Source organism: Adiantum capillus-veneris, chromosome 19, assembly GCF_014529385.1.
Source record: "Adiantum capillus-veneris isolate H3 chromosome 19, ASM1452938v2, whole genome shotgun sequence".
NCBI classification, from domain to species: Eukaryota; Viridiplantae; Streptophyta; class Polypodiopsida; order Polypodiales; family Pteridaceae; genus Adiantum; species Adiantum capillus-veneris.
Genome location: NC_140949.1, coordinates 102,985,690 through 103,003,932, shown reverse-complemented (window position 1 = coordinate 103,003,932; position 18,243 = coordinate 102,985,690). Strand labels below are relative to the sequence as shown.

Sequence of the window (18,243 nt, the reverse complement as noted above, 5' to 3'; positions counted from 1 at the left end):
GGATGTGCAAAGACTTTTAGGGCACACACAAAGCATCCAATTTTCCCTAGGGTTGACCTTTGGACACAACCTTTGAATTTTGGAACCTTAGCATTTTGGAAGTCTTAATGGGCTGAACCTTAGGGTCTTTTTAGCCCATTTTTGCACATGGCTCTTTTGCAGATGGCCCCCCCTTTGGATCCCTATTTTCCCTCCTTTGGATCCCTACTGTGGCCGGTCTGCTAGTGAGGCGGTCCAGGGTGGGCAACAAGAAGAGCAACCTCTAGACACCCTTCAAGGCTCCCGTGCTGCTCAATGGGGCTGGGGCACAACACAACACAAACCAAAAAAACAAACCCACAGCAAAATCCCAACTACACAAGGGGCACCACCTAGTTTAAGAGCGAAGTAGGACGCAAAAGAGGAGAATCGTTAGAGCAACCCACAAACAAGCAAGGAATTTACACTAACCCTACACCAATGGAACACTCTCACACACTAAAACACGAGAGAGAGAGAGAGAGAGAGAGAGAGAGAGAGAGAGAGAGAGAGAGAGAGAGAGAGATGGTGTATAACTTAGCTTCAACTTTATATTTTGCACAAAAAGGAACTTAGAGCTTGCGGAATCAAGTGACAAGATTTTGTTATAGCATCACTAGCACATTGTCTTAGGGTTATGGGAGCCCTCTCACCATCCACCCTCTTACAATGGTAGCCAAACAATAGCCAATGAATCACAAGCAACAAAACAACAACCTTCAATGAAACAAGTCACCTTATGAAGCTGAATGAGTTTGCCAAGCCAAATTGGAGGAGAAGCGTGAGCCTTTGGACATGAATTGCACCCAAAACTACCAATTCATTGATGTTGGGGTAGATACAACAATGGTAGGAAGAATATCTTCTACTCGCACTCACTCAAACTAGCTCAAGCTTTTCTATGCACCAAGGTGATGGTGTATAGAAAGCTTACTCTCTCTTTACAACCAAGATAGAACTGGCGTGTGGTACGCTCAATGTAGTGTGAAATGGTATAGTGATGTCTTTTACAAGGAGGAATGGGTTCTATTTATAGGTTTTAGAGGCCTTGATTAGGATTAAGCCTAATCAATTTTATTAGGAAAGATCAAGGATTATGAATTTTTATGAATTTCAAATGAGAATGGGGTTTCTCTTTTCTCTTGAGTCACATGGATGTGGGCTCAAGTAAGAGAATTATTGAACAACATCTACTCCACGCACATCGGTGTAGTCTTTAGCAAAAAGCCTAGGAAATTTTCTTAGCACACATTTGAACTCCTCTCTTTCATCCTTTGTAAGTGTTGTAGATAGCATACCTTCTAGCATTCTTTCATCTTCCACTTTTTGGTTCTCTTGGGAACCTACCTCCTCCAAACCTTGACAAGAGGTCTCTTGGTTGGTTGGCTTAAACCTTACCCCCATGACTTCGATGGAAGACTCCTCTTCAGTAATGCTGCCGCTACTTTCTTCTTCTGAAGTGTTATCGGTCCAACCTTCTTCCGTCTCACTTTGAGATGATTCTTCATGGAGCTCCTCTTGGCGTTGCTCCTTCATGTCAAAGACAACCTTCTTATGATTGTCGTTCCTGCAAATTAGCTTTCCACTCTCCCAATCCTGCAAAGCTTGCATTTTCATTAGCCATGGTCTCCCTAGGATAAATGGGTAACCATTTCCTTTGGTAGACATGACATAGAAATCCACTGCCTTCTTAATGCCAAAGGCCTCCACAAAAACATTTTTACAAATGCCTACGCACCTAGGCTTGCTATTGTTTGCCATCTTGACCTTAATTTCAGGTGTTTCATGGATGTGCATGCCTAGTTTTTGCATGAGTCCCTCTGTCATGATGCAAATTTGTGCACCCCCATCCACTAGACCTTTCCTAACCAATCTCCCTTTTATGTAACAATCTAGCACAGGTGTAATGTCCTCATTCATTTCAGCTTGTGCAATTTTTACAACAGGCACACTCTCTTTCACCTTTCTCCTAGTGCTAACTGCCCTTGTTAAATCCCTCCTAACTTGTGGACATAATGCAAGAAATTGAGGCCATGAGATATCAGGACCCTTACCTCTCATGTCTTCCAACAGGTTGTATGGAGCCATTCCATGTCCAAGAGGAAAGTCTTGGAGGTTGATACGACGTCGAGTCCTCTTAGCTTCCTTGGTCTCCTTTGCCTTCTTTTCTCGTCCATGGTCACTTTGTGATGTAACTCCTTCTTTCTCCTTACCTTCCCCTCGGCCACGCTTAATGCCATTTGCTTCCAGGTCAACCTCTCTTGAATTTGTCACCTCTACCACATGCACGTTTTGGTCTGGCAAAGGTGGAACTCCTTCCACTCCTTGTGGAGGTGATCTTGCTCCATTTGGCCTTTGTATAAGCCGTGGTTGCTGATTAGTTCCTTCACCTGCATTCATCACTAGGTAATTCAAGTTAGGTCTCTCTGGCTCCCCACGGGGCCAAGGACAATTATGCATCCCATGTCCAGACTCACCGCAATTCCAACATTGCAAGACTCTCCTAGGTCGTGGGTCTCGCTCTTTAGACTTCTTTGCTTGTCCCTTTGGACCTACAGCTTGTGCAAGGTGAATTGACAAGCTGCTTAAAGATTCATTTAACTTCTCAATCACTTCCGCCGTTACCTCAGGAAGCTCCTTAGATGTTGATGCTTGTGACTTACCTTTGGGTCTAAGACCTTCTATTGGAACCTCCCCCCTTAAGCACTTGAGTTTCCTATATTTCTCAGTAGCCCTAGTTTCAGCTGCATCAAAGGTAGCAGGTGCACCCGCCTCAACTTTTACCTTAAGGTCAGGAAAGAGTCCGGCTATGAACCTCTCCTTCTTTAGAAATTCTGCACCATCACCAGGGTTAGCAACATTTCGTATCCATAGAGCCCAAAGATGTAGGAACTCTTGCTTGTACAAGTAGTAGTCATCTAAGTCTTTTTGCTTATGAGAAACAATGTCTTGCCATAATTTTTATGTGTTTTGGGGATCAAAGAAGTATTTCTTGAAACGATTCAAAACTTCCATGTAATTCTCTTTAACTTCCTCAGGCAAAGAGTCAAACCAAGTGCTAGCATCTTTCCTAAGGACCACCTCAAACATTTCTACACGTTCTTGATCAATTACTATCCTCTTGATACGGCAAGACATCTTGAAATTCGCTAGAAATAATTCTACATCCTCTCCAGGCTCTCCAAAGAAAAGAGGATACCCAGACATTTGGCGTTGGCTCTCCATTGAATTGATTTCAAAGTGACGCATTTTTTGTTTTTTCTTTCTTTAAAAGATTTACACAATAATATTTTCTAAATTGCAATCTATTCTACAACAAAATAAAAATATTCACATCAAATGACCTATGATAATCAATAAGAGGTAGAATGACAGGGTTTGGTGACGCGAGAATTTCTCCTACTCTTTGGGCACCAAACATGAATACCATACGTTGTTGAAAATGGATTTTTCTACTAATTGCAATGTTTACTCTAATGTGTGGAGTGAAATGAAAGGGAAAAACCTGTATTCCTGGGCCATTATCCATGGTCTATGCATGAACTAATTCTTAAAACAAAACAAAAATATAGACGTCCAAACTAAGGTCGTACCTAATGAGAGGCAAAATAAAAGGATTTACTAATGCGTTTATCTCTACCAACCTAAAAGGACCTAAAATTCTCCGAATTACTCGCTGAAATTGCAACTTAGTACTAACAATTATGTGTACCTTTTGCCTTGCAATGGGAATGAAGGGATCATACAAATTCTCGTGATTCATGCAAGCTACTTGATTATGCTAAAGGTTGAGCCTTCACAAAACATACACAAGCCGTTCCTTAGTGGGGGCACCAAAATTGAGGCGGTCCGGGGCGGGCAACAAGAAGAGCAACCTCTAGACACCCTTCAAGGCTCCCGTGCTGCTCAATGGGGCTGGGGCACAACACAACACAAACCAAAACAACAAACCCACAGCCAAATCCCAACTACACAAGGGGCACCACCTAGTTTAAGAGCAAACTAGGACGCAAAAGAGGAGAATCGTTAGAGCAACCCACAAACAAGCAAGGAATTTACACTAACCCTAACACCAATGGAACACTGTCACACACTAAAACACGAGAGAGAGAGAGAGAGAGAGAGAGAGAGAGAGAGAGAGAGAGATAGTGTATAACTTAGCTTCAACTTTATATTTTGCACAAAAAGGAACTTAGAGCTTGCGAAATCAAGTGACAAGATTTGGTTATAGCATCACTAGCACATTGTCTTAGGGTTATGGGAGCCCTCTCACCATCCACCCTCTTGCAATGGTAGCCAAACAATAGCCAATGAATCACAAGCAACAAAACAACAACCTTCAATGAAACAAGTCACCTTATGAAGCTGAATGAGTTTGCCAAGTCAAATTGGAGGAGAAGCGTGAGCCTTTGGACATGAATTGCACCCAAAACTACCAATTCATTGATGTTGGGGTAGATAACACAATGATAGGAAGGATATCTTCTACTCGCACTCACTCAAACTAGCTCAAGCTTTTCTATGCACCAAGGTGATGGTGTATAGAAAGCTTACTCTCTCTTTACAACCAAGATAGAACTGGCCTGTGGTACGCTCAATCTAGTGTGCAATGGTATAGTGATGTCTTTTACAAGGAGGAATGGGTTCTATTTATAGGTTTTAGAAGCCTTGATTAGGATTAAGCCTAATCAATTTTATTAGGAAAGATCAAGGATTATGAATTTTTATGAATTTCAAATGAGAATGGGGTCTCTCTTTTCTCTTGAGTCACATGGATGTGGGCTCAAGTAAGAGAATTATTGATGTGGTGAAAGGAGAGAAACTTCCATGGGAGTGAGTGAATTTGGTTTACTTGTGCAATTGCCTACTCCATATGTTGATAGTGTGGGTGCATTTTTACAAGAGAAGTTAGTTGTTAGTGGTAATAATCACTAGAATTGTTAGTGATACATTTACAATGGGTAGGATGAGTTGATTTGATGAAGGAAGAGGGGTGAATTAAAAGAGAATCATTGAGATGGTGAAGCTTTGAAGAAGCTTGAACTCACCCTTGTGTAGATTGTGGAAAAAATGACCGCTGGTCTTCTTCTTCTTCTTTGCTTCTTTACGCCGCCGCCACGGTTGACCACCACGATGAAAAGAGGATTTGTTGATGAAAAATCCTCAATTTTTAGAAGTTATCATGGTTAAGATGCTGAATTTTAGATATTTTTAGGAGAGGTAAATGAAATTGTAACATAGAAGCAATAGAGAGAGACATGGAGAGGGTGTATGTATGTAGAGGTTCATAAAAGAACTATAGGGATGAGAGAGAAGGGTAATGGTGAAGAGGGTGGGAGAAGCCATGGAAATTGCAGGTTTGAGTGAGGGAAGGAGAGGGAGGGATGTGTAAGAGTGAGTAGGTGTGTGGAAGGGTGAAAGAAGACTAAGGGCTACTTGTGAGAAAAGTAGGCAGACTGGGGTCCACTCAAAAAATCATAGCTTACCGCTGGTAGCTTCAAAAATCATGAAAAAATTTGAGGTGATTATTCAAAGCGTGAGCTACATTTTCTTTTTTGACCACCGCTCCAAATTCGGAGTGGAGATAGGTGCCAAAATTCTCACCAAAAAAGTTTGTTTTTATGCCTGTAAAAGTCTTTTAGTGGCCCCCTCCTTTGTTGAATTTGTACAATGCATCCAAGAGTGAGCCCCTCCTTTGTCATATTATAATACAAAGCATCCAAGTTGCCCTTGACCCATGCATGGAGGAGGATTATTGGTGAATAAAGAAATATATACATGGTGGGACTAGTGTATGGACTATTCATGGACTTTAGCTCAATGAGCACATGGTGTTAGAATAATGAGTAAAAATAATAATAAAAATATGGAGGAGTTATGGATATGGAAAGATATTGAAATCATATGATATGGTCCCTCCTTGAATTATTTTGGGTGAAAGAGGAAAAGGTATGCAAGTAAATAATATAATAAACGTAACCAATGAGTAGAAATCAATTTTTTGTTTTCACGAGGGTGAGGGTGAAAATGTGGGAGTGATTTGTATAAAGGAAAAATATGAGGTTAGAGTATGTACATATTGGCAAAAAATATAATTATGGTGTAAGAGGATGAAAGAAGGTGTACATAGGTTTAATAAAACACACACCTAAGTAGAAATATTTAAATAAAATACCAAAATAATAATAAAAAATCCCTATATTCAGGCCATATATACAATGAAATATTTACACACAAAGAGGCCATAATATACTTTTATTTTTTTATTTTTTTTATTTTTTTTATTTTTTTGGCTCAACTACCCTAGTGACTAGCTAGCTGAGGGTTTTTAAGAAGATATGGGAAAAGCCCCCTAACTCACACACGCCTATCTACAGTGAAATGGTAGGGATAGCCATAGAGTTTGGGTGAATCTGGTAGGGTGGAGTAACTTACTATGGCAATTATGGAGAGCCGAAAAACGGCTATCACTAGCTTAACCAATATTCTAGCTTTTTCTCCGCTGGTACCTCCCCACATTAAATGATCAGTTTAATATGAGAAAATCATTTAGGAGAATTAGATATTGATTATTATGACATTACCTCTCTCTTGAAATCATAGTCGTCCTCGACTATGGTGTAGAGAAGATAAAGCATATTCATGAGTCCTTTTCTTAGCGGGTAGAGGATCCCTATGTTACCCTATGACATCATTCCATAATGGATGACTAGTCCATTTGGCGCTTGAGAGCCTGAGGCTACCACAAGCATGTCTGCACATCAGTCCTAGCAGTCTTCCATAGTAGAGTGACAAGCTCTACTTGGTGTTTGGGAGACGTCGTCTCCGCAAACTTGATCTAAGCATGCATACTACTTCATTTTTGTGCACAAATAAAGAAAAAGAGAGTCTTATAAGACAAAAATTTTGTTCATTTTTAACATTTTGTACATTTGCTTATCCTTGGGAAGCATTGTAAGCATTGACAAGGTTTAGGTTATCCTTTAATTGTATGCCTTGCATCCATCTAGCATCTTCAAAAGGATAATTCTTAAACTTAATAAGATATCATCGGATAGTCTTACCGCCTCTTAATACCTTGTCTTCATGTCGGAGAATGGACTCGGGCTGCAGCACCTCCTCTTGGTCCTCGATCTCCGGTGGGTCTTCAATAGTTGGTTCTTGAGGTGGCTCTCCTTTGTAAGGCTTTAATAGGCTCACATGAAAAGCATTGTGTATGAGCCAATGATTGGGAAACTTAAGTTGATAGGCCATGTCATTGATTGGCCTAAGAATCTGAAAGGGACCATAGTACCTTTTTGCTAGTTTAGCATAGTACTTTTGGTGGCCCGTAGGATTCTTGCCCGTCGTGTGCCTTAATCGATCCATGGGAAACTTTAACAAGACCCAATCGTTTTCTTTAAAAGCTTGGGCTCTTCTGTGCTTGTCAACAGCAACCTTTTGCCTTTGCTGTGAGATAGAGATAGCATCTTTAATCTTTTGAAAAGATTCTTGTAGGTCTCGGCTATACTCATCTGCAGCGAAGATCTTCTCATGTACCTTAAGTAGCAAGGGACTTTTTGATCTTCCTTCAATTACCTCGAAAGGTGCTTTTCCCGTGGAAGTATGTACAGTGTTATTGTAAGCATACTCCACTAAGGGTAAGTACTTCTCCCATTGGGATCTTTGATCTACTTCCGTTACATAGGCTTTTAGTAGATCGAGAATTGTTAGGTTAGCTATTTCACTTTGGCCATCCGTTTGTGGATGATAGGCCGAAGAGAAATTTAGCCTTGTCCCTAAATTCTCAAAGAGACCCTTCCAGAAATTACTGGTCATTCTAGGATCTCTATCCGACATTATGGACATTGGTAAGCCATGGTATTTGAAAATTTGTGAAATGAAGAGGGTTGCCATTTGATGGGCTTTGATAGTCTTTTTGACAGGTATAAAATGAGCTTGTTTACTGAACCTCTCTACTATCGTCCATATTCCCGTATTCCCATGGATAGACTTAGGCAAACCAAAGATAAAATCCATGGATATGCTCTCCCATGGTGAATTAGGGATTGGCAAGGGTTGAAGCAATCCAGGTTGCTTCCCTCTATCAAATTTTGTCTTTTGACATACCACACATTTGGAAACATACTCTTGTATGTTCAGTTTCATGGTAGGCCAATAGAAATATGTTTCAATTCCCTTTAAGGTAGACTGAATCCCTCTATGCCCCGCATACGGGGGAGCATGAGATTCATACATTACTTTCTCACGCAGGGAGTTAGTAACACATAGTCTATTTCCATAGAGAAGATAACCATCTTGTAAAGTAAATGGTTCTTCTTTCTTCCCTAATGTAAGGGCTGAAATAACATCTCTAAAATCGGGATCAATAGCATACTCATCTATCATTGAAGATAGATCATTGTGAGTTGCTATGGAAACCGCATTCACTCTCGGTCATCTTGAGAGTGCATCGGCTACTTGATTATTCTTTCCAGCAATGTGAGCAATATGAAAATGAAATTGCGAAAGGAAATTTGCCCACCTCATTTTTTTGTCGGAGAGCTTGGTCTACGTCATGAAGTACTTAAGAATTTGGTGATCCGTTCGCAGAATGAAAGGAGTCCCCAATAAATAGTGCTTCCATGAGTCTAAGGCATGTAGAACTGCAAGGAGTTCCTTTTCATATATGCCTAGAGCTTGCTCAACAGGGTCGAGCCTTCGGCTCTCATAGCCTATGGCGTGCCCTTCTTGGAGCAAAACAGCTCCAAGGCAATCACCACAAGCATCACATTGGACCTCAAATGGTTTTGAGAGATCCGGTAGTGTAAGCACAGGTTGAGAGATAAGCTTTTCAAAAGCATTGTTCTCCTTAGCAGACCATGTATACCTAACACTTTTTTTTGTTAGGTCGTGTAATGGTCCCGCAATTTGTGAGAACTTTTCTATGAAGCGTCTATAGTATGCACACATACCTATGAAGCTTCTTAGTTCATGCAGATTCCTTGGTTTAGGCCATCCTTTTATTACCTCTAACTTGGATGGATCCATTTGGATGCCATCTTGAGAGATAATGTGACCTAAATACTGAATCTCTTGCAAGAAAAATTCACTTTTCTTTCGATTATCATAAAGTTTATTCTCTCTTAAAACTTGAAATATTACCTGGAGATGTTGCTTGTGTTCCTCCAATGAATTAGAGTAGATGATAATATCATCAAAGAACACTCCACTGAAGGTTCGATGAGGCCTGAATAGCTTCTCCATCAAGCGGTTAAATGTGGTTGGTGCATTGGTCAAGCCTTAAAAGGCATGACAATGTATTCGTAAAGAACAAATGTAGTGCGAAACGCGGTCTTTACAATGTCTTGGTCAACTATCCTTATTTGATGATAGCCACTCTTTAGGTCAACCCTACTGAAGTAGGTCGATCCTTGTAGCTTATAAAATAGGTCTTCTATCCGTGGAACGGGAAACCTATTCTTGATAGTGATCCTATTTACTGCTCTATAGTCGACACACATACGATATGTGCCGTCTTTCTTTTGCACTAATAGCACAGGTGAGCAAAATGGAGATGAGCTAGGCCTAACCATGCCCTTCTTAACTAACTCATGCACTTGCCGCATAATCTCCTCTTGTTGAGCTTGAGAAACTCTATAAGGAGGTTTATTAGGCGGTGAACTTCCTGGAAGAAGTTCAATTGCATGGTCATCATTACCTCGTTTAGGAGGTAGCTCACAAGGGATGTCGTCAATAAAAACATCTTGAAACCCCTGGAGAAAATTGGATAACTCTAATTCCTTTTGGTTGCTTTGATTTTTGTTTGTTAAAGCATTAGGTTCATTTTGAGAATCTTTAACAAAAATCATGTACACGGAAATAGAGCTCTTTATTGACTTGTTTAAAGCTGGTGTATATACAATGGGGATGGTGTTACCCATTTCCTTAGCATCTATATACATGTCTTTTTCCCTAAACTTAAAGGAGATTCTCCTTTCAGGAAATTTAACATCGGCAGCCAGGCAGTCAAACCATGGTGCCCCTAGGATTACATTCTCATGCTTGAGAGGAGAGATAAAGAAGTCCTCTTTGTCCACATAGCCTTGGACATGAAGCCTCAATTTCCCAATTAAGGGAGTGACTGAAGCTTCTTGCCCCTTAAAGGCACTGTCTACGGGTAGGACATCTCCCATCTCGTAGGATTGTATGCCTAGCTTGGTGGCTAACTCCATAGATATAAAATTGTGAGTAGAACTAGGGTCAAAGAGAATAAAAGCATCATGTTCTCTTACCTTTCCCCAAGCATGGCATAGAGGAGATCCTTTGTGTGAGTTTGGTGAGTCTCCTCCTCTTGGATTTCAACCAAGGAAGCTCTAGGAGGATCTTGGCGGTTGTTCTTTTGGGGACAAGCGCGGTACGCATGCCCTTGTTCGCCGCACTTGAAACACCGGTTATCCTTACGATAACGCTCAAGCTCTTCAGGAGAGAGTTTATTCTTACCTTTGTAAACTCCCTTCTCTTTAGCTTTGTTGGAGTTGCCCTTAGGAGACTTTTGGACATTGTCCTTCCCCTTAGGCTCATTGGAACCCTTGTTTTCCGGGGGCTTATTATTTCTTTTTGCCCCCGTTTGGAAATTGATTCGAGAGGCGACCATAGTGTGGTGTATTACCGCCGATATGGTACGTGGTCTTTGGGAGTTGACATACTCCGCCATTTCTTTGGTTAAGCACGCAAAAAATTGTTCCTTTTGCTCTCCAAAATCCAACCTTTTGAAGACAGTGGCTTTGAGTTGTAAGTCCCAAAACTTGTCTACATATTTGTGGATGGATTCATTGGGAGAGAGCTTTAAGCTTCGCCATTCGGTGAGTACTTTGTCTTTGGCATCGGTGGCCAAAAATTGCTTCATAATGGAAGCTCTTAAAGCTTTGCATGTTCGTGGAGCTTCACCATTGGCTCGTAGGCTAGACCACCATTGTCTGGCGAACTTTTTAAAGTGCATAGCTGCATGGCGTAGCTTAGAGGACTCCGTGAAGCCCTCATCTCCAAACGCCGCATCGAATTGCTGGATAAAGGCCAAGACTTTGTCCGTAGCACCAAAGGTACCATCATAGGTAAGGAAAGAGATGCTCTTCCCTCCCTCTTTGAATTTCTTCAACTTGGACGACCTCTTCCATGCGGCATAGGATTTCCTATGGCCTCTTCTTTTTGATGGTTCAAAGGTTGCACCATCACTTTCTTCAGAGGGTGAAGAATTTGAAGAAGGTGGAGAAGAGGGTAACCTCTTTCTCGCCTTTTTCTTGTCTTGATCTTTGTCATCTTCACCATAGCTTTCATAAGAGGAAAAGGATGAAGAAGATGGAGAAGAGGGTGTCCTCTTTCTCGCCTTTTTTTTCTCTTGATTTTTATCATCCCTCTTTGAATTGTGGTGGGGAGAAGAATATGATGGTCTTCTCCGCTTTGGTGGTGATGGAGAGCGTTTAGCCTGCCGTCTTCGTGGAGCCATCTCCGCCGAGGTGGCGGGAGACTCACTTCTTTCTCGTTCCTTTGGTGGAGGCTCTTGAGTTCTCCTTTGGGAAGGAGATACATCATCAAGAAGTAAATTTTTGAGCCCTTCATAAGGATTCTCTTCTTCTTCCCGAATCGGAGAGAGACCTCTTTTGGTAGTCTCACAAGGAGGCTTCCTAGGTGTTCCCTCATCATGGTGATGAGCTTGGAGAATCCCGTGAGCACGGAGCTGCCGTTGCACTTCACTTTGGAGAGATGGATTGCCCATGGCTTGTTGAAGCCTAGAAACAAGATAGTTAACAAGCATTGGAGCATCATTAGTAGCTTGCTCATGAGCAAAATCAAAGTTATCAACATTAATTTCACTCTCTTTACTATTGTCAGCCATTCTAACAACTTTTAGGTGTACTTTGGCACTTCAAGCCCTAGTTGCTACTCCTCTTGACCCCTTTAGAAAAAGCACTCAAGCTACTGTACCCGCGGCTCGAATACCATTAATTGCAAGGAATAGAAGAGAGGGTCTTTCGACACCAAAACAGCACCGGCACAATTCAACGAGGGATGATAAAAAGCAAGAGAAGAAAAAGGCGAGAAAGAGGACACCCTCTTCTCCATCTTCTTCATCCTCTTCCTCTTATGAAAGCTATGGTGAAGATGACAAAGATAGTAGACAGGTTCAGTAAACAAGCTCATTTTATACCTGTCAAAAAGACAATCAAAGCCCATCAAAGGGCAACTCTCTTCATTTCACAAATTTTCAAATACCATGGCTTACCAATGTCCATAGTGTCGGAGAGAGATCCTAGAATGACCAGTAATTTCTGGAAGAGTCTATTTGAGAATTTAGGGACAAGGCTAAATTTCTCTTCGGCCTATCATCCACAAACGGATGGCCAAAGTGAAATACCTAACCTAACAATTCTCGATCTACTAAAAGCCTATGTAACGGAAGTAGATCAAAGATCCCAATGGGAGAAGTACTTACCCTCAGTGGAGTATGCTTGAACTCTGATACCAATGTAACATTTAATGGCCTAATAACTTATGTGTAGCGGAAATTAGCATGAACATAGTGGGCATTTCATTAGAATAGATTCCTAATGAGAATTACAAGAGTGCTTGGGTGGAGAGAGCAACAAAAAGCATAACACCTAGTTAGATAGCATCAACAATACTTTCAAAAGAGAGAGAAATTAAACTATTGACAACAGTTGAGGACCGGATTTGCATGGATCCGGTCCCCCCTCCAAAAGGCTTTGTATTGTGGTTTCTCCCATCAAGAGAGACATTTTACAATACAATTCTTTCTGTTCCTTCAAGACTAGCTAGTGCAATGAAGATGGAAGTTTCATGCACTAAGCAAAACACTTAACAAACACAACTTGAATTATCCCCGTTCTCAGACCCAAGACCTCACACACCTTCGAAGATGGTGAGAGCTAGTAGGGTATGAGAGTAGATTGAGAGGAAGAAGGAGTATCTTACGAGAAAGATGTACATCTCCTCACATAATCACTCATATGTAGCATAGCTTAGCTTAGTAATTAGCTTGGTAGAGGAGATGAGCATGCATTGAAGCTTGGCTCTTGGTTGGATTTGCATCCACATGCCAAGAGAGTGTTGTTGTAGCCTTCTATCTCACAAGCTTGGAGTAGGTGATGAGTTCTCCATTAAAGCTTGGGAAGAGATAGTCTTCTCTTTCTTCACACATGAGCTTGTGTGAGTGTGTGTGTGTGATAATGCCTTGCAAAAATCAGCCCCCTCTCTCTCTCTTGGGCGAGCCCTCTTGCTAATTGCTCTTGTTGAAGCCTCATTGGCCCTCCCCAAGTCAAGCCAATTACAATTAAGCAACATAAGTGATAGCCTTCTGACATGTGTCCCCCTTTCCCCTTTTGTGAGAGCTTTAGGTAATTAAATAATTAAACTAAACTCTCATTGGACCCCTTTGCCTCCTGGCCAATAGGAATCAGGCAAGCCATTGGGCTCTTGAATGCTCATTGGACCCCTTGGGAGACTGCCCAATAGTCTTCTAGGAGACCTAATTCTCATTGCTTTCTTTTATTAAATGTTTTTAAATTAATTAAACTAGATTTACTCTAGCTTAATTCTCATTGGTCCACTTCAAGGGTCTTCTAACAGGAATTGGGCACACCTTGTGGGCATCTGGCCTAGGGAGCTGACATGTGTCGCTAATTCCCTTTGTGAAAAGGGAGCCTGTGTGTGTGTGTGTGTGTGTGTGTGTGTGTGTGTGTGTGTGTGTGTGGTTTTCTCTCTCATCCCCTACCTTTAGGGGATCGCCCCCTCCCATGTAGGGATGTGCAAAGACTTTTAGGGCACACACAAAGCATCCAATTTTCCCTAGGGTTGACCTTTGGACACAACCTTTGAATTTTGGAACCTTAGCATTTTGGAAGTCTTAATGGGCTGAACCTTAGGGTCTTTTTAGCCCATTGTTGCACATGGCTCTTTTGCAGATGGCCCCCCCTTTGGATCCCTACTGTGGCCGGTCTGCTAGCTTAACCAATATTATAGCTTTTTCTCCCCTGGTACCTCCCCACATTAAATGATCAGTTTAATATGAGAAAATCATTTAGGAGAATTAGATATTGATTATTATGACAAACCTGCACACGGATGAGGGCACTCAAAGTGACCTTATAAGCTTTTTCTAGGCTGCACCTGTGTGGATATAATATTGTGGGGATGGGTGAAGTATGGACAACGATGAGGAAGAAGCCTCATTGTCCACATCAGCATTGACCACGTGAAGGATGGCTGCTGAGCCCTTCAGAAAACTTGGACACCTTAAAGAACTCCACCACAATCAGAAGGTTGGCCGCCACCATGCAGAAATTGGGAGTAGCAAATAGACAAAACCTCCATGCCCGGGTAAATCTGCTCTGCATAAAAAATTTGGAGGGCAGGCCTCGTGCTAATTAACCCTCAGTGGCTTCCACCTTTAGCATTGCAACAAACAACACAAACAAGGAGAAACCATATCACATCGTGGTTCCTTCAGGCAGTTCAAGATGTCATCACTGAAGGAGAATATCTTGTATCCATGTTTCTGTGGTGATAGCTGAATTGTAGCAAAGTCAACATCCGCAAGGTCGAGGTTGACCATCTCACAGACTCAGGTATAAGCCAGTTCTTCCTACTCTAATAATGGTATTGGAGTCTCAATGATGGTCGGTGCTTTTCTGCTTGCAAAATAGGTCAGCGGGACTGTGTTTATTAACTGTTATTCAATTTGGTGGAGATGATTGATGTTGCATGCACGCATACATGTCATTTGACAGGTGGATTGGGAGTTTAAAGACATGCAATTACTTTTATTGCAAGTACAGTGGAGCAACGCCGGCGGCATGGCAGTTGTAGCCTTCTGCTTGCCTGCTATTGGTGAGAACCCTCATCATCATGGGTGGCACTCGCAGCTTCTGTTGCGGCTCCCAGCACATACCCTATGACTCCTACATGAACGCCCATTAAAGTTGCACGAACACAGCAAAGCCCAACGCCGAAGTTGAAATATGCCCCGAACACAGATATCAGCAATATCAAGGTCTTCAAACCCATCGCGAGCAACTCTCAACAGGGCCAAAGTTCACCTGCACCTTGCATCCAGACCCCTTTGCACGTCGAAGAAGACCAGGCCGTACAAACTGGTCAGTAGCTATCGAGCAGAATCATAACGTCCGCACCCGAACAAATCCATGGCTCAACAGGCTGACTGTGGCATGAACACGTACCGCCCACTTTTCTCGTTCACTTCTACTGCCATTTTTGCTCTTCGCAGAGCAAGAGGGGAAGCCGCCCCCCTCTCCAAAGTTAAGGGCAGCTGCGGGAAACCGGGAAACCGAGAATGAGGGATGGGAGGCAGCCACTCAGCTCACGCTAGAGGCCACCGTTGTCACCTTCACTCGCCGTCACCATCCAAAAGCTGAGACAGAAGTGCGCCCTGCCGCAATGCCAGGCTTTTACACTTGCTGGCCCCCTGGGCTCGCAGGCGACAACGCCAAGGTCAGAGCGACAAAACACTTGCTTCGTAACCACGACAACCTCCATACCCTTCAATTGCAGCCTTGGTTGCGTTGCCCTCACTTTACCGCAGACAAACATCATTCTCCACTCCCAATCCATCATTCTTACGATCACAAATGGTTAACATGATTTTCTATTCGTTTGCCATTTGGTGAGAGCATTTGGGAGATGGTTATCTTCCATAGTTCTCTTCCGAGAGCAGCAGCCGCATCGCCGCGCCAGCGGCACGCAGCAAGGTCGCTCTGTGGAGGGATCTCTCTCTCTCTCTCTCTCTCTCACCTACGCATGAACAAGTATGGTGCAGGAGGTTATGGGAAATGTGGGAGAGAGCGATGGAGGCAGTGTGGGAGCAGGTGATGAATGGCGGGGTGAGGGCGAGCAGAGAGGAGTAGGGAGGGGGCAAGTAGCCTTTTCTTAGGTGAGTTGGGGGATTGGGAGAATCTCAGTAACTCGTCAATATGTACCCTAGGTTGATTTTTATCCCAACCAAGCACCATAACCACCAAATTACAGCCCTTCTCCAAGCTCAGCAAGGAGATTTTGTTATGTCATGTATATCCATAAGTGCTTTTGCTTCATGCTTGGAAGCTACAAATCATTAAGTACTGAGTAATGTGAATCAATTTTAACCATTATGGAGTGTTTAAGCTCAAATGCCGTTGAGAAAACAACACAAGCGAGAGATCATCTTGGTTTAAGGATTTCCCTTAAACAAAGCTTTGGGCTTACACTAGTTTGATTATTATCTGAGACCATCGGCTTCAGATTGTCCCAGAAGATGGTGTAGCCATCTACTTTAATCAGAGGGTGCATAGAAAAGGCAAGATGTCTTGCATTGTGGGCCGATCATGGGGTTGGTCTCGGGTGCATGCGATACCCATTTGAAAGAGCTGCAGTGCCTGCCCAACTGTGGAAGGTGAATGGACCAATCAGATATCCAATGCCTCTTTGACTAACCGCCCAGAACCATCCAAAAGCTTGTGTACGACCCATTCACGCAAGCTCACTCCTTCGGAAACCTCGGTGGGCTTCTGCCCAGTCAACATCTCGAGAATGACCACGCCAAAGATGTATACATCTACCTTTGTTGTGGTTTGTGCTGCATAGGCATGTTCTAACAATCCAAAATATGCATGTGTGAGACACTATACCACCAATTTCAAGGAGTTAGACTGCATAATTTACTTAATTATACACAAGAAGAGAAACTTCCCATTTCCTTGAAGCATATTACCATACATGGTGCCATGTAGCCTATTGTCCCCTTGAAATTGGAAGATATGGGAAAGACTCCTTCTTTGCCAAGCTTGGAGAGTCCAAAGTCCGCCAGGTGTGCCTCCAGGCTAGAGTCTAGCAGAATGTTACTGGGCTTGATATCACCATTGATAACTGGCACGCCGTACTCATGATGCAAGTACGTTAATGCATTGACAAGGCCGGTTGCAATCGTTGTGAGCCTTCCCCAGTCGTATTCTTCATGATCTCTTCTAACATGCAGGTAGTGCTCTAGGCTCCCATTGGACATGTAGTCTAGCACCAAGACACTCACATCCAGGTTGAGGATGCATCCCCGCACTCTCACAAGGTTTCTATGCCTCAACTTTCTCAGAATCTGTATCTCTTTCAAAAGAACTTCACGTGAGCAAGGTGCCTTGAGTTTCTTCATAGCCACGATCATGCCATCTGAGAGCACCCCCTTGTACACAGCAGCTTGGGTCTCTTGCCCCAAAAGATTGTCCTCCGCATAGCATCCGGTTGCTACAGCCAGCTCCTCAGCCATGTATCGTCTTGTTTCTGATGTCAAAACAATCTTCCCTCGGGAGGCTTGGGTTCTATAGTGGAAACATGCTGCCAACAATGCCACAGCGAGAGAGAGAGAGAGAGAGAGAGAGAGAGAGTCTATAGTAGTTGTCGAGGTGAAAGTAGTGATGCAAGATCGAACTGCAGAGGCTGGGACATAGAGACAGGAGGCGATGGAAACGAGTGGGGAAGGAAGATGGCCCGAGCATCCATGACATTCTCTCTCTCTCTCTCTCTCTCTCTCTCTCTCTCTTGTCTATAGGTAGAGAATGAGCTACAAGTACTTTGTTCTCAAAGAGTGTCTCTCTCATGGTTAGCTTGCCAAGGCAAGCGGACAATGGATGAGAGGGCAGGGTGGGATTTTGAGGGCACTGCAATCTTGCTCAACAGAGAGGGGAGATGGCTGCCGATAGTAAACACCCCGCGAGAATGCCTTGCAATCAGTTTTGCTCCAAGTTGAAAGGTTCCTTGTTGGAAAAACCAGTGCTTTTGCTTCTCCCACTAAGGTGGCATTGCCCCCATCATCAAAATGTTGTCCTCGTCATCCCCAAAACCTCGAGTTCCCACACACACACACCCCATCCCAAAGATCACGGGAGTATCTGAGTAAGATCTCTCCAGAGTCCCATTTCTCATTATAACTTCAATGCAATTGCAACATCATGGTTCTCGCAAGGGCATTATAATCATACAGACTAGTCATCTAAATGAGTGTCCACTATCTTATTTCAACCAATCAACATTTTAAGTTTATCAAAAAATGCTTGAAAATACAACTCAATTTTATTCCTATTTTAGTAAGCAACAAGTGATAAAATCACAAGGCCTACCAGGCATGATAAAAATTTCTTTTTGACATGCAAATTTTCAAGCCCCCTCTCATATGCTTTGTGTAAT

At 42.7% G+C, this 18,243-nt stretch overlaps 1 protein-coding gene across 1 annotated transcript; it reads right to left on the bottom strand.

Annotated features, from left to right (window-relative positions):
* Positions 1-14,634: 14,634 nt before the first annotated feature.
* Positions 14,635-17,958, bottom strand: LOC147434574 (wall-associated receptor kinase 3-like). The gene is made up of 3 exons (XM_086489983.1): positions 16,912-17,958; positions 16,786-16,810; positions 14,635-16,660 (listed from the first exon to the last, which is right to left on the bottom strand). Exons 1-3 carry the CDS (start codon positions 17,324-17,326, stop codon positions 16,540-16,542), a joined length of 561 nt encoding a protein of 186 aa, XP_086346109.1. The 5' UTR covers positions 17,327-17,958; the 3' UTR covers positions 14,635-16,539.
* Positions 17,959-18,243: the final 285 nt, after the last annotated feature.